We start from the raw sequence: 24,600 nt of genomic DNA on the forward strand, positions 1-24,600 counted from the left end.
TGTCAAGGGCCCTGCTAGTCTAGTTTAGGCACTCCCAAATTAGAAACAAAAAGTTTCATGCAGATGGACCTGGGCCATCTCAACAGTGACTTCTCTCACGTTGCCTTGGGAAAACCACCTAAATCCTCAGTCTTTCATCTGGAATATAAGGATACTGGCTATATCTAGGATGGTTGACACAGAGGGTGTCAAAGCACCTAGAAAAGTCTAGCTATCAATAAAAGGTAATCATCACTACCATAACCCTCCCGTGGTGCCTGATCTTGTATCCTAGAACCTGTTACTTTTCCCTTGCTCATGTTCCATCCCACAAACTCATACTGTACAGCGGCTTGAGTTTACTTTGGAATGAAGGGCTAGAAGTACCAATGACTAAGACATTTCTGCCCCCAAGGAGTTTCCAGTGAGAGGAAAATGGGGATACATATTAGGAAGCATTACAGACATCAATCAAGAAGAGCTACGGGCATTACAGAGTGTGGCTAGGGGAGGCTTCCTGGAAGAGGTGCTGCCCACTAAAGGGCCCCTAGTGAGAGAAGATCCCGAGCAGTTCCACGGGACTGGAGCACCCGGGAGCAGGAGGAGCAAAAGGCTGTTGTGTAGGAAGCGGCATGGGTGAGTCAGTTGGGGAACTTGAACTTTATCTGGCAGAACAAATGGTAGAGACTTTCTGCAGGATCTAGCATGAGGTCAGGTTTATCAAGGTCAGGTTTACATTTCCCACAATTCACTGCGAGGTGGATATGAGATGCAGAGATTGCTGGGATGAATAGTTCTGTCCCAGGGACAGAAATGGGCAGATTAGATAAACGGAATGCCTGGCTATACTGATGCAATGGGAGACGGGGAAGGGGGAGGGGGAGGGGTGAGGGAAGGGGAGACTCACAGTAGATTATTTAACCTTTCTGTTGAAGAGGTAAGTTCACAGTGTCTAACTTCTTTAGATGATATTAACCCAGCACTCGGAAGGCAGAGACCAGCATGGTTTACATAGTGAGTTTCAGGACAGCCGGAACTACATAGCGGGATCCTTTCTCAACACCGCCCCCCACACAGACACCAAAAAAAGAGTACTATTATCCGAGGAAGAAGGTGGGGGCACAATTTTAAGAAAAACATTCTAGAGATCTGTCTGGAGAAAGTCCTCAAGCAGAGGGCTCAGGGAAAGGACTGAAGGGCTGAGTATATCTGCAGGTGGCAGGTCCACCTTGGAGCTTGTGGGATTCTGCACGGTGGGTCATCAGAACCCCCAAAACCCACCCACAAGCCTAGACCAAGTCTGGGAGGGCATGGGCTGGCAGGACGGCTGGCGGAGGTTCAGGGCACCAGGGGGCGCACTTGAACTGAGGGAAGCAGAGCCAGGCTTGGGGGGATTCCCACAGCCCTAAAGCAAGTCAGCTCTTCAAGTATGGAGACTCTGAGGGACGCTGTGTTTTCCGGGGGGAGGCTAGGGCCTCTGGTCAGGGAGACATAGTGGAAGGTTAACCGCTCGAGCCGAGGCTTCCCCTCCCGCACCGGCAGGTCCTCAGGGCAGTGCAATTCTGGTGATGATACAGAAAGGTCGGAGCCCTCCAGACCCCTAGCGAACCCGTAGCGCTCCCTAAAGCCAGACAGACTAGCTACTTGGAGTTGCCCACAGCACGAGGGGTGGAGGAGTGAGTGTGTCAGCCACACGAAACAGACGTTCGGGAAAAGGCAAGGAGGGAGGGCAGGACGCACCAAGGTGACCGGTCTGAACACTGGTCTCCGAGGGCACCCAGAAAAACGGGCACCGGATGGGGACGGTGGCGTCTGGATGGATGACCAGGGACGTCTCGGTCCTAAAACCTGACCACAGATTCTTAAAAGACACCAACTTTGGACCAGGCAGAGGACAACCTGAGGGCAAGGGGCCGGTGAATCAGGAGATCTGGCAGGGATGCGGTACATGACACCAGGACCCGCCGGGGTCGCGAGTTTCCGACCCCCGCAGACAGCGCCTGGATAGGACAATTGGGGCAAGGCAGCGAGGAACCCGCAGACAGAGCCCGAGGAGCGGGCCGGGCAGCGCAGCACAAAAGGGCAGCGATGGCTCGCGGAGCAGGAGCATCCAACCGTGGTTCTCTCCGGGTGGGGACCGGGGTCCACACGGCGGGCCGAGCGACACGGTGCTGGAGCCCAGCTCAGTGTGGACCAAGACTCCCTGAAATGCTGACCCAGGGATTTGGCCGGGAAGAGGGCTCCGAGCAGGGTGTGGGGCGATGCCCGCCGGGGCTCCGGGTCGAGGGGCACTCCAGTTGCACTGGGTAGAGCCTGGCCTGCCCAAGCCGCCCCCCAGCCCCCCCATTCCTCTTGTTTGTCTCCAAGTCCGGCCGGAACCGGCTTCTACTCGCCGGGGGGCGGGCGGGTAGCTGCTGATTGGCCAACGCCTGTTTCCAGCCCCACTCAGCCAATCAACGGGCAGCAGTGTTTTTCATCTTAGGGTAGGAATAAAAGGGCTGGAAATAAAGGGGACAGAAAAGGCGCCGGGCGGGCCCGATACACACCGCTAGGAGCCGGGTGAGCTCGACTCCCGAGATCCGGGCCCCAGACGAGGGTGCGGGAACCCGAGACGGCTCGCAGGCCGGGGTTAGAGGGAAGGTGCATGCTTGTCCGAGGAAGGCACCGGGCGGGAGACGTAAAGGGAGAGCAGGAGGATGGAGGGACGGGATCTGTTTCTATGGGAACCGGCTAATCGCTAGGGTAACAGCCCGGCCCGGGGGTCGCGCGGGTGGCTCGCGCCGCCGGTTTGAACCGGCTTCGCCTCTCCCATGCGGGGTTCGCGTGGCGGTAGCGCCTAGCGACCTAGACACTGGCCAATGGCGCAGCAGTTCCTTTGCGGTCCCGCCAATAAATGCGCCGTGGGCGGGCCGTTCCGGAGCTCCCTGCGCTGATCTTGTGGTTGAAGGAACAAGCTCTAGGGAAGGGGCTTCAGTGCGGGCGGGCAGGCGGGCGGGAGCCTGTCGGTCCTTGGGAGTGGCAGCTCTCAGGTGTGCCTCTGTTCAGGTGCCCTTACGGCAAACTGCTTCCTTTTGCGGCCCCCACACTAGCTATTCAATTTTGCTTGGGGCCAGGAGCTGCTCCACGTCCTTGAGCATGCGTTAGTCCCTTCCCAGCTGCCATGCCTCAGTTTACCTCCGAGTGAACTGAGTGAGAAGCCTCTCCACTTGGCCCGCAGGGCCCCACCGTGGCCGAAGGTAGTGGTACCAGCCAGTCGCGGGTTCAGGGAGGCCCAGGTCCCGGACAGGGCTGGGGTTCGATTCTTTTGCGGCATGCACCTACAGCCTGGGCTGCTGGGGGTTGACAGTCTGGTCGCTGTGCGCCAGCGGCCACTCGGGTTGGGTAGAGCCACCGCTGAAGCTGAGGTCTATGCGCAGGTGTCTGCAGAGCCGGAGCCGGGCCGCCGCCGCTGCCGCCACACCGCACCATGGCGCCCACCCTGGCCACTGCCCATCGGCGCCGCTGGTGGATGGCCTGCACGGCTGTGTTGGAAAACCTCCTCTTCTCGGCAGTCCTCCTGGGATGGGGCTCGCTGCTCATCATGCTCAAGTCGGAGGGCTTTTACTCCTACCTGTGTACGAAGCCAGGTGAGAAGGATGCATTGGTCAGAGGCAGGTTCCTAGAGTGGGGTTTTGGGAGAGGGTGGGTGGTGGTGAGGAACTAGGCAATGCCCGTTTGCTGCACAAGCCGCCGATTGCCAAAAGGCCCATTTGATCCTGGTCCAACTCTCTGGGTGCCTATTATCATAGTACCCGTTTGTGGATGGAGAAACTAAGGTTGGGACCAGTCTTCCATTTGTCCTAGCTGCAGAGTAATAGACTCAGGACTCTGCGTGCAGTCAGGAACATTGCTAGCCTCCCAGCCCTCTAGGGCCTGCAGCGTCGCTTGCCTTGCAGTAAACATGTATGAGAAAGAGGAACTCGATTCATAGGCCGGGGTGCAGCAAGAGAGAGGAAGTGGCTTCGCCTCCACCCGAAGGAAGGTTCATCTAGATGTACATGTTTTTAAGTCTGGCCATTATGGAGTCTCCTAAGGGCTTGCCAAGATATAATTTCTTGTCTATTTTTGCTGCTTTATGATTCTCCAAAGGCCATTTCCTCTCCTGAACTGTGAGAACATCCCAGTGGCTTCCAAAACATAGTAGAGAGGAAGAGGAAGGGGAACAGTGAGGAAAAGGATGCTGGGTTAGCGCCCTTAGCAGTCTGAAGATGGGCGGAGGGTAGCCCTTCATCCCCAACCCTTCCTCCTTCACTGTCTCCCCACCCTGACTGCCGCAGCTCAGGAGAGTCAGCCCATCAGGGTCCAGGCACTACTAACCTCTCCCTCCTCTTGTCTTTGCTGTGGCCCACCTGCTACTTGAGTCTATTTGGATGGAGGCGGCCCAGATCTGACTCCTTAGGTCACTGCTAGCATGCCTTTTTATTTACAGAGCCGTTTTAGTTTTTTTTTTTTTTTTCCTTTAAATTATCTTCTTGTATTTATTCATTGGGGTGGGGTAGGGTGGGGGTAGAGCACTGTGTGGAGAGTCAGAGGCTGACTCCTGGTTGATGGTTCTTTTCTTCCACCATGTGAGTGTTCATGAGGTCGACAAACTCAGTGGCAAGTGCCACGTCTAAAGGTGATTTTGTTTTGTTTTATTTTGTTTCTCTGTGAACCACCACCCTGCTCTAAAGGTGGTGGTGGTGGTGGTGGTGGTGGTGGTGGTGGGGTGTGTGAGATTTTTTTCCTTTTATTTATTTATTTTATTTTGGTTGTTTTTTTGAGACAGGGTTTCTCTATAGTTTTGGTGCCTGTCCTGGATCTCACTCTGTAGACCAGGCTGGCTTTGAACTCACAGAGATCCGCCTGACTCTGCCTCCCGAGTGCTGGGATTAAAGGCGTGCGCCACCACCGCCCCGCTTTTCTTTTCTTTTTGCGACAGTATCTTGCTATGTAGCCCAGGCTAGCCTTTAATTTGTAATCCTTTCATCTCCTTCCCCCGGGTGCTGAGATTACAAACCTACACTACATCACCCAGCCTCTCATTCTTAGCAGGAAGAGAAAGCTTTGGACCCGCTCCCGCTGCCTGTAACTCTGAGTCAATTTTCCTTTCCCTTCTTCGACCTGCCCAGAGGAGCCTTAGTGTACAGAGCTTAGCAGGAGAGGGGAAGGGCGGGAGAAGGGTGGGAATTCAAAGGCCATCTGGGAGAGGGCAGAATTCAAAGGCCATCTGGGAGAGGGCAGAAAGTCTATCGTTTATAACCAACCTTTAGCCTTTAGCACTCAAAAATATTTCCTAATAGCCTAAGGGTTCTTGGCGGGTGTTTCTCCACATCAGCAAGAAATCTTGAGATGAGAGAGTCAGACCTTGTTCCCTGACCAAGCTTTCTGTTCTGCTTAAGAGATGTTAGGAAATTAATGGCCCCTTGGGAAGAAATAGGTAGGGGTGTATGGCTCTTTCTCTCTTTGTTGCAGGGTGCATTGGGAGTTTAAAACAAAAAGAAAAAAAATCCATCATCTTCAGACAACACTTTTAGTATCTCATCAGACCAGAGGACTGTTGTGGTCAGAGTTTCTTTTCTTTCTTTCTTTCCTTTTTTTTTCTTTTTTTTTTTTTTGACTCGTGGTGTTGGTGAAGTCAAATTGTCCGCTTACACAATTTCTTGGACGGTATGGGCACCACAGGGTTGGAAATTGCTTTCCTGGTGAACCCTTCTCCCTTCTAGAGCCGGTGCCTACATAGCGCTGAGTCGGTATTCACGTGCCCGGTGACTTGACAGGTCATTCCTGTGAGCCAGAGGGAAGGGGAAGGGTCAGGACTATGGGTTGAACATCAACTTCTTATCCTGTGCCTTTGCTCCTGTCTGATTTTGGTTTTTCTGATTATCTGGCAAACTCGCTGACCTAGCATCCTCAGCGGGGAAAGCCTGCTGATTCCATGAAGTTTATCTCTCTAGCCTCCTTGCTGCTTGGAGTCTGAGCAACCTGTTGACTTTTGGGACCAGAAACTTGTGTGCTTCCTTAACTGGGAGTGCCTGGCAAGGTTGGGGTCAAGATCTGCTCTGTGGCTCAACATCGTCAACCTTGGTGGACGGCTGAGCTGATTGCTTTAGAGTTTTAAAGAGCTGACCTGCATATAGCTGATTGAGATGCGAATCTCAGCTTTTTGTTGTTTTTAAGATTGATGGCATGAGTTTGTTCACCAGGGGAAATTTGCCTGAACCCGTTGAAAGGTTTTCAGAACTGTGTTGGGACTCTAGCCAGAATCTGGCTACAGATGTGGTGTTGGGTTCCAGTTCGATGGTTGTGGGAAAAGGAAAGGGATTCCCTGCCTCTCTGTTGCCCCACAGATTTGCTTGGCCTGTCACAGGGACGGGCTAGTGCTTGGGAGCTGGGCTGGGCGTTTCGTGAGTTTTGTAACTACTCACCTGGTAATGGCAACTAGAGACCTCTCTTGTCTTCCTGGTGTGGAGAGTTGGGGGTGTAGTATGGGAAAAGTGGGGCTTTCCCAAGCTGGGTCCCCTGGCCCCCTTATGACCACCGTAGCTGCTCACCTGCCATGACCTCTTTCTTCATTTTCTCTGTTCTTTTTTGTTTGTTTGTTTGGTTTTTGGTTTTTGAAGACAGGGTTTCTCTGTGTAGCCTTGGCTATCCTGGAACTCACTCTGTAGACCAGGCTGGCTTTGAACTCACAGAGATCCGCCTGCCTCCCAAGTGCTGGGACTAGTTACTCACCACCACTGCCCAGCTCTCTTTTGTTCTTTGGTGGAGCTTTGGTTGTTGTTTTGTTTTTGAGACAGAGTTTCATCATAGAACTCTGGCAGGCCTGGAATTTACTGTGTCCACTGGGCTGGCTGATCCACCTGCCTCTGCCTCCTGAGTGCTGGGTCTAAAGGTGTGTGCCAACACACCTGGCCTTTTAGTGGGTTTTGACAGGGGCAGCTTGGGCTACGGGTATCTGTGAATATTGTTTCTTCTTTTTAGCTCACACATTCAGTAAACATTATTTTTGTTTGTTTTGAGACGGGGTCTCCATTATGTAGCCCTGAATGTCCTGGAACTCACTATGTAAACCAGGTTGGCTTTGAACTCACAGAGATCCCTCTGCCTCCCAAGTGCTGGGATTAAAAGTGTGTGCCACCACATCTGGCTTAATAAACCCTATCGAGGTGCGGGACTAGGGGTTCCTCAAAAACAAGTCTTTACACACAGACTCTATAGAGTGGAGGGTGGTGGGAATGAGACCATGGTAGAGGGGATCTGGCTGTCCCCAGGTGGGAGGTCTCCCTAAAGGCAGAAGCCTAGAGGGTGAGGAAGGGTGAGCTGATGGGGGAGAGCAGGAGGAGACCCATGCCATACACCTCAGAAGGGAGGACAGAAAAGGCTGGTACGGCAGGGAGATGAGTGGGCAGGTGGAAGGGTCGGGAGGCAAGGAAAACTGGATTTAATTCTCAAGGCCAGAGGAAGCCAGGGAGGCAGCGGACTGCTAGAATTCAGTGAACCTTTCTGAGGCTCTTTAACAGTTGAAGGCTTGCCACATGCTGGGTGTGGGCGGAATGAGGACTATGAAGATGGAAATCTCCATGGCCCCTGCTAGAGGAGTTCAGCCCAGCCCTGCACATGAAAATGGACCCCTGTTGTGCATGTTCATGTCCATGCTCTCACATTTATGGCCACATGAGTGCATGTGCAAGTAGATGCCAGGATTCTTCGGTCCCTGTCCTCTTTTAAAAATACATTGAGGCAGATCTCTTGCTGAGCCCAGAGCTCACAGCTTTTCCACGGATTCTGCGGACCAGACACTAATGTTCCTGTTTGCACAGGGGTACTTTACTCCCCAGCCTCAGTTCTCTGGTCTTGGCTCTTACCGGCAGTCCGTACCTGGTAGGACCTCTCACCCTGACAGCAAGGAACAAGACTCTGGGCCTCTGAGGGCAGAGGGGCTGCTGTCCCCCGGGGAAGCAGCACAAAGCCAGACTTGAGACGTGGACAGGGAGAATTCTGTGCTACTCCAAGGCCTTCCCTTTTACGGGCTTTTATCCATACCTACAAGCCAGTGATGGATAGCATTTGGAAACTTAACTCTTGGGACTTTTATTGCTTATGAGCATGACTGTCTCTATTTTTTCTTGAGACAGGACCTTACTATATAGCTGAGGCTGGCCTTGAACTCATGGTCCTTGTAGACTAGGATGGCCTTGAAGTGCCTCAGCCTCCCAAGTGCTGGTGTGTGCCACCAGACTGCGCTTGTTTTTACTTCTCTCACCCCAGTTAGTTTGTTTTATTTATTTTCTCAGTGCTAAGAGTCAAACCCAGGGCTCCACTTGTACCAGGTGATCGCCTTCGCGCTTAGCTACAGCTATAACTCATCCCTAGTTTATTTCGATTTCAGAAAAATTCCCAAAAGAAACAGTAAGACGGCTAAAGAGCTGGTACCCACAGCCTCAGAAAATGTCACAGAAGGAGCACCCTGTCTGCGTCACCAGCCTTACCCTTCCCGTGACCTGATTCCCCTCCCTGACATCTGCTCGCCTATTTTGTCTTAGTGTCTCGTGAAGGTCCTGCCGGGCATGGGTTGGCTTTCCGTGGCTTTGTGGGAAAGCAGTGGAACAGCCCCCTGCTCACTAGGTGATAGGAAGAGTGTCTGGTGGGGCCCAGCCTTTTCCTACCTTTGTTGTCTCAGCCTTCCAGACTGCCCCTGACCCACGAGGAGGACAGCATAATCATAGTCTCGGGCTCTGACAGACAGACGGACGCCTTGTGAGCCTGGCTCCCCAAGACCTTCCTCAAGACCTGCACCTGCTCTGCAGTTCCACACGCAGTGCTGTGGAATTATGGGGTCAGAGTGAGAAGGGTACTCAGAGGCCCAAGGAAAGAGTACATGGGCTGCCCACGGCGGCGGCTGCTGCTGCTGCTGCTGCTGGGACCCGTGGTGCTCCGACTGTGTCCTGTGTCCTGCCTGCTCGGTGGCTTAAGCGACCTCTCACCCACATCTCCCCTGCTGCGCTGAGATGCTGCTTCCTGTTGCCGGATAGACTAAGGATGGGAGAGAGGCAGGAGATGCTGGGTCAGGTACCCTCAGGAGGGCTGGCCTTGGGGTCAGCACCATGGAGGGGAGGGGCTGGGTCACCAGCCTGAGGAAGAACCTCTAAGGAACAGCAGAGGCCGTCTCCAGCCATGTGCCTCTTTGTTCGCTGGGCACCATCAGGGAGCTGTTCTGGAGTTCCTTCCTCTGTTTGCCTGGAGTGAGGGGAGGGCTCTCTCTGGCCCTAGGGAAGCCAAGGGGAGCCCTGAGTGGGGTCACAGAACTCTCTTGCCTCCTCTGTTAAGATTTTGTTTGTGAGTCTTCTGATTGGAGCCAACAGTACAGGGCATTGTTCTCTCTTCCCGGCCCCGGCAGCCCTGTTCTCGGCACACGCTCTGGCACACCAGTTTCTTGCCTGTCTTCTTGTTAAGCCCTCCCTGGCTGGGCTAGTCCTGGCTGCTCTGACCACCCCACGGTTGAGGCACCTGTTTTATAACAGGTGCAGGCAGGACCCAAACAGGCTGGCCTGAGCTGAGTTGGCGATGGCCACACTCTAGACTGAGCAGGGGACCCCTTGGGGCTTGACACTTCCTAGGTACATATCTGTTTGTCCCTCTCCCGGCTTCCTGTGGCCAGGTGGGAGAAGATGAAACTGGAGCGGCCTGGGTATGGCTGGGCATCTGCTGGGACCAAGATAGTGTGTGTGGGCTGTTTATTGCTAACAGAACTCTAGACTCCTGAAGGTTCAGTCTCATGTAAGGGACACTCAAGTTGCTCCCTAGACAGAGAAAAGAGGCTCTTTGGTCCCCCGACCCCCGATAATTTGTGGCTAGACATCACTTTCTGGAGGGAGATAAGCAGAGGCCTAGTGGCCCCATTGGCAAGGATTTAAGAACAGATAGAGGCGGCTTGAAGCATTGGTCCCTAGGTATCATGACTCCAGCATGAAGGAGGAAAGGACAGGCCCCCCCTTACTTCTACCTCAGCCCCTCTCCTCAGAGGCCCTGTGCCTAGTTGTAGACTGAACAGATCATCAGATAACTTCAGGTGTTCATCCTCGTCCTTACCTCTACCATGTCAGGAGACTGAGGGTGCCTTTGGATTTAAATGTTTAAAATTACATTTAGTTGTGTGTGTTATGTGTCTGTGTGTATGTGTGAGCTGTGGTGTGTGTGAGTGAGCTGTGGTGTGTGTGTGAGAGCTGCAGTGTGTGTGTGTGTGTGTGTGTGTGTGTGTGTGTGTGTGTGTGTGAGCTATGGTGTGTGTGTATGAGCTATTGTGTATGTGTATGAGGGCTACGGTCTGTGTGTGAGCTGCAGTGTGTGTGTGTGTGTGTGTGTGAGAGAGAGAGAGAGAGCTGCGGGGTGTGTGTGTGTGTGTGTGTGTGTGAGAGAGAGAGAGAGAGAGAGAGAGAGAGAGAGAGAGAGAGAGAGAGCGAGAGCACTGCCGTGTGCATGTGGAAGTCAGAACAACTTGCAGGTGTTGGTTCTTAGCTTCAACCATGTGAGTCCTAGGGATTGAATTCAAGTTGTCGAGTCTGGTAGCAAGCGCCTTTACCTGTTAGCCATCTATTGGCCCATCTTAGGATTTAAAGAAAATTATTGTTACTTTATTTTATGTGTATAGATGTTTGCCTGAATGTATTTATATGCACCACATGTGTGCCTGGCACCATTGGAGGTCAGGAAGCATTGCGTCCTCTGAAGCTGTCGTCGTTTCAGTGGTTGGGAGCCACTGGGCCGGCCTCCCCCGGCCCCCACAGCCTCCTTCCTCCCCTGTTCCGTGTTGTCAGAGTGCGCATGGCACTTAGAGTTCTTGAGTTCCACAGTCAGGTCTCTCAGGCTGGAGTGCTCTCCTTCCAGCTGCCCACTCTACCTCATCTGTGCTGGCTGTCATACCTGCAGGATTGCCTAGAAATGCTCACTGTTGGGTGGAGGCCCGCTCCTCATACTGCAGGTCCGGTTCCTGTTCTGCAGGGCTGACACCCGAAACCATCACTTCCCTTCCAGGACCTGCCTCACACCTGCCCAACACAGCAACACATGGGACCAATGGGCCCGAGAACCCTGTTTGCCATGGCTGTCAGTGTGGAAGATGTCTTGGAAAGGGGGTTCAAAGTGACAGGGTTGGGAGTCGGTCCTGAAAGGTTTTGCTTGTGAGTTCAGGCAGTTAACTTGTGGCTCTGTTATCCTAAGTCCCTCTGTCATCAGCTTGGTTCTACGTGTCCTATTTCCTTCCCCTTTTGACCCCTTTGGCCACTGGAATCTGGTTCATTGTTACCACTGTGGCAAGGGCCCGCTGAGATAACGGACACAGTAGCCAGAAGACAGTGTGGAGCCTCAGACTCAGCCCAGTGGGCAACTAAACACACACTCACGCCATCACACGTTGATCCAGCACTGTGTCCCTTCCACTGTGAGAAGCTGCCATCCTGTTAAATCACCCCATCCTGAGCCCCAGCACAACTGACACTAGCAATAACAGTTTATTTACCAAACACTTTGCATGCCCGTGGGGAGCTCTAGAATGCTAGCTGGTTTTTCTTGGGCTCATCCGCAGAGCTCTAGAGGTATGTACGATCCACTATATTATCTGTCACAGCTAAGACAGATCTGGATCAAGTCCCACCTATAAGGCTATACAATGCAGGGAAGTTAGAACCCAGGGTCAGGTCCTGCCATCCTAGTCTCTGCATGCCCCTACCAGGGCTTATTGGTCAGAGCTTGTCATACGCCATTAGTCACCCCAAGTGCTTTCTTCTCAGTTGGGGGGCTCTGAGAGGCCTGGGAAGGCTTTGTAGCCCTCATCTGGGCAGTCCCGCCCGGCAGCAGAGGGCTGCACCTGGGAGGCAGGCAGTTAATCCGAGGACCAAGTTTCTTTGCCTCCTTGGTGGAGCCTCTAAGCTAAACAGTGGCTTGTTTCTGCAGGAGTAGTCAGCATCACGGAAGGAGTGGGTGCCAGCGAGGAGCCCTTCCACCCTGTTCCCAGCTGGCCCCACCCCCTCCTGCTAGGGCGGTGCTTCTTTCTCCCTCCCTTTTTGTGTTCTTTTGGATCTGGGTGAACCTTGGAGGGGCATCCATGTGCCTCCTGGATGTGGGGCAGGCTCTGGATGTGGTCATGGGTGGGCGTGGCCATGGGAGGGGGTGATCATGGTGGGCGTGGCCATGGGAGGGAGTGGCCATGGGTGGGGGTGGCCATGGGGAGGGGTGGGCGTGGGTGGGCATGGCCATGGGAGGGGGTGGCCAGCAACACAATGGCTCCAGTAAGAGAAATAAGAAGGGTGCATCTCAATAAATGAGGGAAAATAACTGGGTGCTGTTCACAAAACAAAAACTCAAGCTGGGAGTGCAGCTAGGTGGTTAGGGTTAGGGGGCTTGCCTTATGTACCCGTGGACCTGGGTTCAGTCCCCACTACCTCAAAAACAAAACAAGAAGTCCAACCCTTTGGTTCTGAATTATAATGTGTGGTGGTTGGAGGTATGGAAAGTCTAGGGTGGAAGCTGTCACGTGCCTTGTGCTGTGATTTAGAAGCAGAGGCAAAGAGGCTCATCCAGTTTGCTCAGATTGGCTGTGGAAAACCTAGGTATTCTGGAGAGACCAGCAGGAGGAAGAAAGATTCTTGCCAGGCAGTGGTGGCACACACCTTTAGTCTCAGCACTTGGGAGCCAGAGGCAGGCCTGGTCTACAGAGTGAGTTCTAGGACAAGTAAGTGCCTTTACCTACTGAGCCATCCTGTCCCACCACCACCTTTCTCTTGTGACACAGGGTCTCATGTAGCCTAGACTGCCCTCAGACTCATCGTCTGTGGATGACTTTCAACCTTGGATCCTCCTGCTTAGACAATAGGAATTCACCATCATTCTAGAATGGGAATCCTAATCCGGGTCTAATGGTTGGTGTCAAGGGACACACGAAGCCCTTGAAGTTGTGGACGAGACTCTGTGTTTTCTGAGGAGTGGCTTTCTTTGTTGGATTCTTTGACTGTTCTGTGATTTCTTTCTTCTTCTTCTTCTTCTTCTTTTTTTGTTTTTGTTTTTGTTTTTGTTTTTCAAGACAAGGTTTCTCTGTGTAGCTTTGCACCTTTCCTGGAACTAACTCTGTAGACCAGGCTGGCCTCGAACTCACAGAGATCCACCTGCCTCTGCCTCCCAAGTGCTGGCGTGTGCCACCACTGCCTGGGTTGGTCTGTGATTTCTACAAATGTTGAAAACATCTGCATTATTGCTGGAGGGGGTCTGGGGGAAGAAGCCCCATCTTGTCAGTTGCTGGAGCCTCAAGGCTCTCAGACCGAGCTTTGGCTTTCTCAGTGGTACAGTTCTGAAGGTGCATCTACCTCTTAGGTCTTTGCGAATGCCTACCACATTCTTTCTTTTTACATACAGAGAATGTCACCAATGGCACCGTTGGGAGCACCGCAGAGCCAGATCATGAGGAGGTGATCCTGGTGAATGGCTGGCTCAGCTGCAAGGCCCAAGATGAGATTCTGAATTTGGCGTTCACCGTGGGTTCCTTCCTGCTCAGTGCCATCACCCTGCCTCTGGGCATCATCATGGACAAGTATGGTCCAAGGAAGCTCAGGTTGCTGGGCAGGTCAGTATGAGTTCCTTGGAGGCAGGATAAGGATAGGTGACACCCTGAGCTTCATTCCCTGGTGTAGGCAGCCTTGGAATGTGCTATCAGGAGCACCTTGGGGCTCCCTAAATACCTGCCTGAGGCAGGCTTACTACACTCTCTGGTGTAGAATCAGTAGTTCTACATGCAAGCCACAGAACTCACGCCCATCTGTGATGACACAAACTCGCTTGTCTGGTCTTTAACATTAGTTTTTGGGGCCATCAAGATGGCTCTTCAGAGCTGGGCGGTGGTGGTGCACACCTGTAATCCCAGCCCTCGGGGCACAGAGGCAGGTGGATCTCTGTGAGTTCCAGGAAAGGCACAAAGCTACACAGAGAAACCCTGTCTCGAAAAAACAAAAACAAAAAGCTGGCTCTTCAGGTAAAGACACTTGCTACCTAGCCTGACGACCTTGGTTCTGTCCTTGGAACCTTCATGGTAGAAGCTTGAGAACTGACTCCTGCAAGTCGCCCTCTGACCACCACACTCATGCCATGGAATACACACACCAACACGTGTGTGTCTATACACGCCCAAGTAAAATAAGTAGAGAAGAACATTGGTTTCCAAAGACTTTTGGTCTTATACTCGTTCCAGGAAGGAAAAAGTTTCGTGAAAAAGTTTCACAAATGTAGATTAGGTATATATGTATCATTCTTCCTCCTTCTCTGCATGTGTGCGTGCGTGTGTGCGTGTGTGTGTGTGTGTGTGTGTGTGTGTGTGTGTGTGTGTGTGTGTGTAGGGGCTGGTGAGAGTTGCTGCTCATTAAACTCTGCCTAATTTATGCTGGTCAAGTGTTTTACAACTGAGTTAGAGCTCACGTATGCCATTCTTAATACTATGTGCTTTAAATATAAAGGTTATGGATGATGCTCAGGGGTAGAGTGCTTGTCCAACACATGCATGGCCCTGGGTTCTACCCCCAGCACTGAAAAAAAAAAAGTAAGAATAAAGTTAATCAGTTAATTAAAATGAAGTGTTTTTTTTTTTTTTTTTTTTTTTTGTTTGTTTGTTTTTTGTTTTTTGTTTTTTGAGGCAGGGTTTCCTGTGTAGCCTTGGCTGTCCTGCAACTTGCTTTATAGTCCAGGCTGGACTCAAACCCAAGAGATCCATCCACCTGCCTCTGCCTCCCAAGGGCAGCGAATAAAGGAATGCACCATCACCGCCTAGCAAAATGAATGAAATTTTAACAAGTATGAAATGAGGCTGAGGCCGCAGCTCAGTGGTAGAGCACTTGTGTAGCACAAAAGACCCGGCCGGGTTCAATTCTCGGCACTGAAAACAAATCCTAAGAGACCATCACCCTCCTGGATGATCTTGCATGCCTCATGAGGCATACTTCCCTGGTCTCCCTAGAACTGTTAAGTAGTGATTATAAATGTTCTGAAGTGACACAGTAAAGCCCCCCACATAACTATGTAGTAACAGCAATTGTAACGTAGTCTCAACAGTACACTTTCTATTTGGTTTTAGTGCCTGCTTTGCGGTCTCCTGCTTGCTGATTGCATATGGAGCAAGCAGTCCAGACTGTGAGTATGCCCTTTCCCTTTTTGCCAGACGCTGGGGGAAGTGCTGCCATCCACGGGTGCTCCCTTGCCCACCTATTCTTGGATGCTGTCTTAGGCATCCCTGTTCAAGCCAAAAGGGATACCTCTTAGCCCTCTACTCACTTGGCTCATGGGTGGCCGGGGCAGCTTTCGGTGGTGTGTTGCCTAGGATTTAGCTCTTTCAGCCGAATGGCTAGTAAGAGAATAATCACCCCAAGCAGAAGTGTGAGAGGTGTTCTCAGGGTCTGTGAGTCTCCTGTCTCATCCCCAAGCCACCAACCCAGTCCCTGGTGGTAGTCCCACTGAGGCTACTTGAGAGATAAGCTCTATGGAGCAGGCCAGCTACAGGACATAGCCTTCCATAGTGCAGAGATGGTGGGTTGAGCCATCTCCTCCTCTCTTTTGTTTCTGTCCTGGGAATTGAACCCAGGGCTTGCAATTGCCAGGCAAGTGCTCTGTTACTGAGGATCTCTCCCCAGCACTTGGACACTTGAGACTAAGTCCAAGTTTGCCTTAAACTTGTAGGTCCTTCTGGCTCAGCCTGAAGGCTGGGATGGCAGGCACGATACACCACACCCAGCTGAGCCGATCCTTCATGGCAGCCTAGGCCAGCCCTTGAGAACAGCTTAGGAAACACCTGGCTCCCATCCCCAGCCAAGGAGTTTAAGGGCTTTTAAAACACCAAAATAGGACCTGAATTTCACTAACATTTGAGCCAGGCTCATCTGCTGATTTTCAGGAACCTGGGGTTTTGTTGTCTTGAACAGCTTTCAGGGGGCCATTTGATGGCTGCCAGGTTAACAGGAAAGAGGGTGGGTGCACGACTTTTCTAGAACTCAAGCTCCACGGGGTAGGCAGGAGGGTGAGGAAGAGAGTGCTCTCCAGGCGTCGCTCACCCCTGATGGCCTGTCCTTTATTTTTAGCTCCTCTGTAGCCTTCTCAGTATGGAACACTGCCCCCCTGTTCCCCTAATACTTACGGCTTTCTGTCTGTCCACAGCCCTCTCTGTGCTCATCTTCATCGCCTTGTCTCTGAATGGCTTTGGGGGGATGTGCATGACGTTCACGTCATTAACAGTGAGTATTGGTTTGTCAAGGAACGTTTTTTGGCTGAGGAAGTGGTGGATTTGAGGCATATTGTTGGTCTCCAAGTCCCATTTTCCTGTTCCTTTATATGCTTGGATGTCCCAAGCAGTAAAGGGCCGTGGGTTCTGTGGCCCGACAGCAAAGCCATTCTCATTGGTTCTAAAGCAGGCAGGTGTGACTCCCAGGGTGACTTGCAGCTGCCTCCGGCCTTGCCTTTGGCATGAAGGAGCAAGTCCCTGTCAGAGAAGACAGGAGCTGGGAACACAAAGGCTATTGCCCATGTTGTTCTCTTATCTTCCATGGCTGTTGTCTCGAGGTTCTCCAGGAACTCTGGCTAACAGTGCTATTTGTGGACAAGCCTGCCCTGGAACCACCCAGCCCCAACCTTTGCAGGTGCCTGGAACTGAGTGGCAACATTGTGACACTCTTCTTGGCTAGGGCACAGATGTCTGGCCAGATAGATGGAACTGTTTCTTGGACTGTGGAGTGTGCTCTTGGCAGGCCCACCCGGATGCCACAAAATGGCTGAAGGAAGTTAAAGAAGGAATAGAAACATCTTTCCCCAAGGGAAGACTGCAGACTTACCTGGCCAGGCTGCTATCAGCAGGGACATCTACTGACTCAGTTTGCCTCTGAAGAAGGTCTGGGGATACACTACCGCCATTGCTGTTTGCATTCTGGTTCTGATTTCCCATTACGTTTGAGTCAGGAGTCAAGCTGTTGAGAGGCCTTTTGTTGAGATTTTACCCTGAGAGCTCTGGGACCTTTCTGGTCCTTTGATAAAAGAGCCTGGAGAGGTGCTGGCATCTTTGTGACCTGCCTGCAGGCCCACATCTTCCCATTCCCTTTTCCTATGCTTGCCCTGATAGAGGATTACCCATCTGGGCCTATGTCCATGGACAAGGAAAGTTCAGTGCATTCTCTTCTGTAAAAAAAGCTCAGCAGGCGGCAGTGGTGGCACACACCTTTAATCCCAGCACTCGGGAGGCAGAGGCAGGCGGATCTCTGTGAGTTCGAGGCCAGCCTGGGCTACCAAGTGAGTTCCAGGAAAGGCCCAAAGCTACACAGAAAAACACTGTCTCAAAAAACAAAAAACAAACAAAAAAAGCTCAGGGTAGGCAGCGTGTGTGGTGAGCCTGGGTGTGGGTGTCTGAGAGTGGGTGGCACACAGACCCAGGTGCTCAGTCATTCCACCTCCCTGTTGGGGCATATTTATTTTGGTTTTTTTTATCTTTTTTTGAGCTGAGGATTGAACCCAGGGCCTTTTAAGCACTCTACCACTGAGCTAAATCCCCAACCCTATTTTTTTTTTTAAATCAGATACATTTAAAATCAACATAGATATATTCTCCCTTCTCATAATCCCAGAGGAAGACAAATGTTGGAACAGTGAGAAGAAGTATGTTCACACTGTGAAAAGTACACAAATCCCACTGGGTTGTGTAAACGTGAAACAGGAGTCATGTGTGGTTCTGTTTGTTCCTGGACAGCATGAAAACCACTAACCTTTTTTTTTTTTTTTTTAATCAAGATGAAGCATCAAAACCTGGCATCGCCCTTGGCCCTTGTTACTTCAGTCATGTTGGGCATCTATTAGGGCAGATCGGAATTTCAGGGATAGAACTTTGAGGTGGTCCTGGGACTTGAGCTCAGGCGTCAACGTGCAGGGCAATGCTTAGCCATCATCGTGAGACATGGGGTAAATCTGGGCTGGGGTGGGGCTCAGCAGCAGAGTGCTAGCCCAGCACACACACGTGACTCTGGGTACCAAGCCCAGCACTGCATTTATAAAAAGAGCTGGGTGTGGTGGTACACACCCGTAACCCCAGCACTCAGAGGCAGAGGTGAGACAATGGCTGTGACTTTGAGGCCATCTCGGGCTACAGAATGAGTCCTTGCACTCTGTACCCCGGAAATAATAAAAAGGAGAGCTAGACATGATACCATGTTCTTTCAGTCCCTACGCTTGGGAGGAGCAAGGATCAGGAGAAGTTCAAGGTTATCCTCAGTTACATCAGAAGTGCAGGGCCACCCTGCCTCAAACAGTAACAGCAAAAGACAAATAGATGAAAAGCACCGCATGGGGGGTCCCTTCTAAGAGATCCTGTGGGAGCTTGCTGTTTCCATATAGTCCACGAATAGGCTCCAGGAAAACTATGCACTTAGCCCCCAAGCAAACAGTGTATATGTTCTGTTCAGGGGCATTGGCTTGCACATTGGTTACTTCCATCATGTGTGTGTGTGTGTGTGTGTGTGTGTGTGTGTGTGTGTGTGTGTATTCTGGTAGCTCCTGGCTTTCCCACCCACTCCAGGTACCTGGCTAGGTGGTGAGCAGGTACTGTATAAAGCATTTGGTAGGAGGGATCCATCCTTACAAGGGAGCTGTAGGACTTGTCCTCTGACTTCTTTATCTTTATCTAGAGTGCCGGGGTCAGTGAACTGCTGCCCCAGGCCTAGTGCAGACCTCTGCCCATTTTTTATAAACAAGGTTTTGCTTGAACCACACATCATGTGGGTTTTCTCACGTGCTGTCTGTGGACACTTCCATGCTGCCGTGGCGGGTCGGGCTGTTATGACAGAGACCATATGGCCCACAAAGACAGAAAAGTTTACTGTCCGGCTCTTTATGGAAAACATTTGCCAGCCTTCAGTCTAGAAGCTCTAAGAAGTTCCACTGTTTTCCACCTAAGGGTAGAGGGTCAATGCCCCCCACAGATACCCCCCCCCAGTACCCTCTGGGTGTCCAGGCTAGCCCTCTAAGTACTTTGTAATCACCTCCACACCTCACCCCCTGGGGTGGGGGGGCTGGAGGGCTCTCTTTGGGCATTCCCCTGTCCCATGAGGCTTCCCACAGGACCTGATCTCTCATGAGACTAAACCCTGAAAGGGAATAGGAAGCGGGTTGTTGAGGACAGACTCCAGCTGTTAGGCAAGGGCCCTGGCTTTCTGCTGAGCGGAGCTGAATCTGGTTCTGACAGAGCCCAGGCCTTTAAAAAGCAGAACTGTCAGGACCAGCTCCCAGAGCCTCAGCGCTGCAGCACAATGACACTTTCTGTTTGTGTCCCTGTCTGTGTTTTCGTTTTGGGGACAAAGGAGTCTTCAAGGTTGCCTTTCGAACTCCCTAAATCAAATCTACAAGGGCTAATTTTAAACAGAATGGCTCCTTGATAACCCGGGAATGTGGGGGGGATGTGTTGTCAGGGAAACCCTCATGTGGGGACTTTCTCAGGCCCCAAGGGGCTTTGTATGACCTGGGCTGTGGGCTGTTAACACCCATCGGTGGAGAAGGGGCCCCAAGTTGGCAAAATGCCTTTTCCTCACAGACCCCCACCCCCACTCTCGTCTCCTACCCTCCACCCTCACAGAGCCCTGGGGGTCTGTACTGTGTCCTCCCTTCCTCCAGAGTGGAGGTTCAGAGGACCTGACAGTCAGGGCCGGTTCTCCCAGGTGTCTGGCAGCACGAGGCATGGGCATCCCTGAGGGAGGTACACGCCTGTTCACTGGTGCAAGCACACCCCCGTGGTGTGGAGCCTTGGCCTCCCCTGGACATCTGGTCGGCACACTCTAGTCTGTTTGCTTAAAGTCTCTAGTTTGTACAGCCCTTTAGCTCGCTCCATCGGCCAAAGCACAAACACCGGCCGGCAGCTGAGGTGGCGTCTTTGGGCCGCCACCCCACAATCCAGGGCTTGGGTTGCTTAGAGATGGGAGCAGATGCAGCCAAAATTGTGAACATATCTTTTCCACTTCATTACCCTGACCCTAGTCAGCGTGGGCGGGATGGGGAGTTCTGGTCTGAAACCCTCACAGAAAAGTGGTTACAAAATGTTCAGGAAAAAAAAAAAAAAAACTCTCTCTGTGGGCTTTTCCTATTTTATTTATTAAAGTTTGGCTTTAAACCCAAGGAAGAAATGAACCCAAGGGAATTAGATTGGAGTTTAAAGAGATCAGAATACACATCCCTCTCTTAAAGACCCCAGGGAGGTGTGGAAGCAAATGGTCCCTATGAGCGAGTGGGAGTCCAGCAGTCTTCCTGCTCAGCCCCATTCTACAGCCAGGCATGGTTTCACTTGCTTCCCTACCTGGAGAGCCCAGGTGCCAGGCAGGTAGGACTCTCCTAGTACCAGAGCCCATGTAGCCTCTGATTTCCTACTTCCATCTATACCTTGGGGAGCCAAAGCAGTCAGCTGATGGCCATTGACCTGGGAAAAATTGACCATCAGAGGGGTTCTACCTCATGAATTTTCTCCACGTGACATGTGCCAGGGTTGACAGGAGGCAGTGGGGGTGTCAGCAGGCATCCGGGCCTGGCAGGTGGAACGGGAGGCGGCTGGGAGAGGGCAGTTTTCCCTCCCCACCCCTGCACCAGTGAAGCAGAAAGGTGACCGCAAGGACCTTCCCGGTGATGTGTGCTGAGGGGTGCCTGCCTGTCTCAGTTAGAGAACAGCCCCAGCTTTGCCGAGTCTGCTTGTCCAGACTAGCTCCTGGTTAGATAGTGTGGACAAGATAGACTGGCTCCTTCCTGAGCTCAGGGTGTGTATACCAGCCACCTGGGGACAAGAGTCATCTCTGTAAAGAACCATAGACCTAGAAATGTTAGCCCCCACCCACTGCTTGGCTCTGACTTCATTAGAGAGTCAGGGTGTATCCCCAGGGTGAGTGGATTCAGGAGGCCTTGGCTATGACAAGGAGTGTCACCCCACGGCCTCCCCTGAGGGTTCCTGTGACAAAAGGGTCCCTAAGAAAGATGGTCCAAACTGTTTTTGGCTGTGGCCTCTAGGGATTCTTGTCCAGTGGCCTGAACACCAGGGGAGGGGTGGCCTGCAGCTGCTGTTTCCCCACTGGGAATGTGACACAGCTGGGCCTGTTTATGGTACAGCTGAGGGACTGAGGGAGCGTGAGTCATCAGGCCGAGGGAAGGCCTACATGAGGCCCGGGAGCCCAGGCGTGGAGGACAGGTTTTGCCCGGCAGAGCAGGGCCAGCAAAGTAACGGTGAGAGGAAAGCAAGAGCTGGGAGAGGGCCTTGAACTGCCTGCCCTACCTGTGAGTGTGCCTGGGTGCCAGGAAGCCGCTACTGTGGAGTGTTTCCCCGGCACCTGGCACCGCAGCACGCCTCCAGCTTCCCAGTTGGCAGCAGTATCTGTCCTTTACTAGCTTGAGGGAAGGGAGCCCTTTGACTCTTCAATGTTTTGGTCCTAGATAGGGTCCCGGGTAACGAACGCTGGCCGAGGATGAGCGGGAATTTCTGATCCTTCCACCTCTACCTCCCGAGGGCTGGGATTCCAGGTGTGCACCACCGTGCCCAGCTTAGACTCGGAAAGTTTTGTAAGCGCTGAATGAACATGACAAGGAGCGTTTAGACGGTTGCTCTCAGGGTTTTAAAGATGCTATGGAAAGCAGGTGCTAAAAATAGTTGCTGTTTAGTATACATACTATTTAATGGGAATGAAATCTGAGCAAGCTGCCCCGAGCCAGCCAATGAGGGAAAGCTCCATCAGGCAGGACAGCTTTGGAAAGGGGAGAAGGCCCCAGGCTGAGGGAGAAACACATTTAGTGCTACCACTTAGGTTCAACGTAACCAACACCACAGGGAAACCCTCCCTTTCTGGGCCTTCCCCTCTTGAGAGCGCTCTATTGGGATGTTTATGCCTTGGTTTTCATTAGTCAAGGTCAGCCTTGTCTTCTTTACAGAGCAGTTTCAGCCAGTACAAGCGCAGTGGTCCTCTGGTCCTCAGTGGTCCTTGGTGGTCCTGAGTGGTCCTCGGTGGTCCTTGGTGGTCCTGAGTGGTCCTCGGTGGTCCTGAGTGGTCCTCGGTGGTCCTTGGTGGCCCCTAAGCCAAACACACCTGGACTATCTTGCTCTCTCCCTTTCCCCAAGTTTTTGAAACAGAGTTAAACTCATTTAACCCCGACGGGTCTCGTGCACCTTATTCTCCTGTCTTCACTACCTAAGTGCTAGGATTACAGAAGTGTGCCATTATACCCAGCTTGATTACCTAGTTCAAGTATGGCTTTTTGTTAATTTTTTCTGTTTAAAAAGTACGAAAAAGGGCCGCCGGGCAGCGGTGGCACACATCTTTAATCCCAGCACTCGGGAGGCAGAGGCAGGTGGATCTCAGTGTGTTCGAGGCCAACCTGGTCTACAGAGCAAGAACCAGGACAGGCTCCAAAGCTACACAGAGAGACCCTGTCTCAAAAAACCAAAAAAAAGTACAGAAATATACCTATATACTAAGAGGAAATTAGATTATAAAGAAAAGCATACTTACAATATGTCGACATACTGAATGACTTCCTTTTTGATTTATTTTTATTGATTTTTAGTATACAAAATAATACGTTTCATTAGGACGTGCTTATCACGAAGCCGATGCTCTCAGACCATGCCTGTCTTTAATATACAAAGAATCTTTGTAGAAGGGCATAAGCAGGGTTTGTTTGTTTGTTTCATTTATTCCACTATCCAGATTATTCCAGATCAACTGTCAGTAGTTAATTTCATCCATATATGCAGCTAAGTGTGTGTTTTGAGTGCATGGTCCTGAGGATTGGATGTGGGGCTCTGGCATATACCAGGCAAGCACATTTTACAAGAATGTTGGTGGAGTGGCTGAGGTTGGAGGTACACACACTGTTGGTGGGGTATCAATTGGCACATCTCTTCTGGAAGGCACTTAGTCAGTATTATAGATCCCTAGAAAGTATAGAACGAATAGTTCCTTTTTCTGTAACAGTTCTTCCTTTGGGGATTGTCCTTGAAGAGATGCAAGGCACCTGCACTATTCTCATCCCTAAGACTATTCGTGGAGCTGAGTGTGATAGCTCAAACTTGTGATATAGCTGCTTAGGAGGCAGAGGCAGAAGGATCGTGATGAGTTCAAGGGCATCACAAGTAGTACTTTAAGACCCTGGCAAATTAGCTAGGCCTAGCAGTGCAGGACCTGTAATCCTAGTGACTTGGGAGCTTGGGGTTGGAGGTTGTAAGTTAAAGGCCTGCCTGGACTGCAGAGTGGGTTCAAGGCCAGCCTGGATGAATTAGTGAGACCCTGTTTAAAAGAACAAGTAAAAGGAAGCCTGGAGATCTATTCAGTAATAGAGCATTTGCCTAATGTGCACAGGCCTTTCATTACAGTCCCAGTACTTCCCCCCACCCCCCAAAATTGACCGAAATATTTTCTTTCCTTTTTTTTGGGACAGGGGTTTTCTGTGTAGCTTTGGAGCCTTTCCTGGAACTCACTCTGTAGCCCAGGCTGGCCTTGAACTCACAGAGATCCACCTGCCTCTGCCTCCTGAGTGCTGGGATTAAAGGTGTGTGTGTTACCACCTCCAGGTTTCTGAATCTTTTTATGAATAAATATAAAAGGACCTAAGGTCTAAAACCAGAACATAGTTTCCTAAATTATAGACCATTTGGATAAGGAAATACTGGGCAGTCATTTCAGATTGAGTTAGAAAGGAACAGTAAGTAGTTTTAGAAAACACTTTATAATAATATATCGGGTTAGAAGGGAAAAGTTAGTGACGCATGCCTGTAATCCTAGTTCTTAGGGAGCTGGTGGCAGAAAACCATCTCTCCAGCCCCTCATAGCAAGTTTGAAGCTAACCTGGGCTACATGAGACCCTATCTTAAAAACAAACAAAACCAGAAACCAGGGTATAGGGGCTGGAAAGATGGTTCAGCAGTTAAGAGCATTGACTGCTTCTCTAGAGGACCCACCTGGGTTTGATTCTCAGCACTCACAGGGCAGCTCCCAACTACCTGTAACTCCAGTTTCAGGGCATCCGACCCCTTCTTCTGGCCTCCTTGGGTACTTGCATGCAAGTGGTGCATAGACATGCATGCCGGCAAAACGCCCATACACATAGAATAAAACATAATACTACCCAGAAAAAGGGAGTAAAGAAGCCAAGTGGCTGTGGCGCACGCCTTTAATCCCAGCTCTCTGCGGGCAGAGCAGGTGGATCTCTGAGTTTGAGGCCAGCCTGGGTGAGTTACAGGACAGCCAGAGCTGCTATACAGAGAAAGTTGTATACACCTGTAGTCCCAGCTAAGACTAAGGCAGAAAAATGACTTGTGCTCAGGAGTTCAAGACCAGCATTGGCAACATAGTGCAACTACCTAAAAAAAAAGAAAGAAAAAGAAAAAAAAGAAAAAGAAAAAGTTTATAAAACAGTATGTTGGGCTGGTGAGATGGCTCAGTGGGTAGAGGTGCTTGCTGCCAAGCCTGATGACCCAGGTTCAATCCCTAGGACCCAAATGGTGGGAGGAAAGACCCAGCTCCCATAAGTTGGTCTTTTTTGTTGTTGTTGTTCCAAATGTTTTACAATAGACAT

The 24,600-nt window shown here is 51.4% G+C and overlaps 1 protein-coding gene across 9 annotated transcripts in view; it reads left to right on the plus strand.

Moving 5' to 3' along the window:
• The first annotated feature begins 1,764 nt into the window (after positions 1-1,764).
• The window catches only part of Slc43a2 (solute carrier family 43 member 2), a 42,929-nt gene continuing 20,093 nt past the window's right edge, over positions 1,765-24,600 (plus strand). For 2 of the 9 annotated variants that reach the window (XM_036195951.1, XM_036195953.1), the window contains exons 1-5: positions 2,896-3,008; positions 3,396-3,605; positions 13,405-13,612; positions 15,110-15,165; positions 16,183-16,259. In XM_036195951.1, the coding sequence (XP_036051844.1) occupies positions 3,446-3,605; positions 13,405-13,612; positions 15,110-15,165; positions 16,183-16,259 (501 nt within the window). In that variant the 5' untranslated portion in view covers positions 2,896-3,008; positions 3,396-3,445. The other 7 variants (XM_036195959.1, XM_036195955.1, XM_036195957.1 and 4 more) reach the window with 7 other exon arrangements.

Source organism: Onychomys torridus, chromosome 8, assembly GCF_903995425.1.
Source record: "Onychomys torridus chromosome 8, mOncTor1.1, whole genome shotgun sequence".
Classification (NCBI taxonomy): Eukaryota; Metazoa; Chordata; class Mammalia; order Rodentia; family Cricetidae; genus Onychomys; species Onychomys torridus.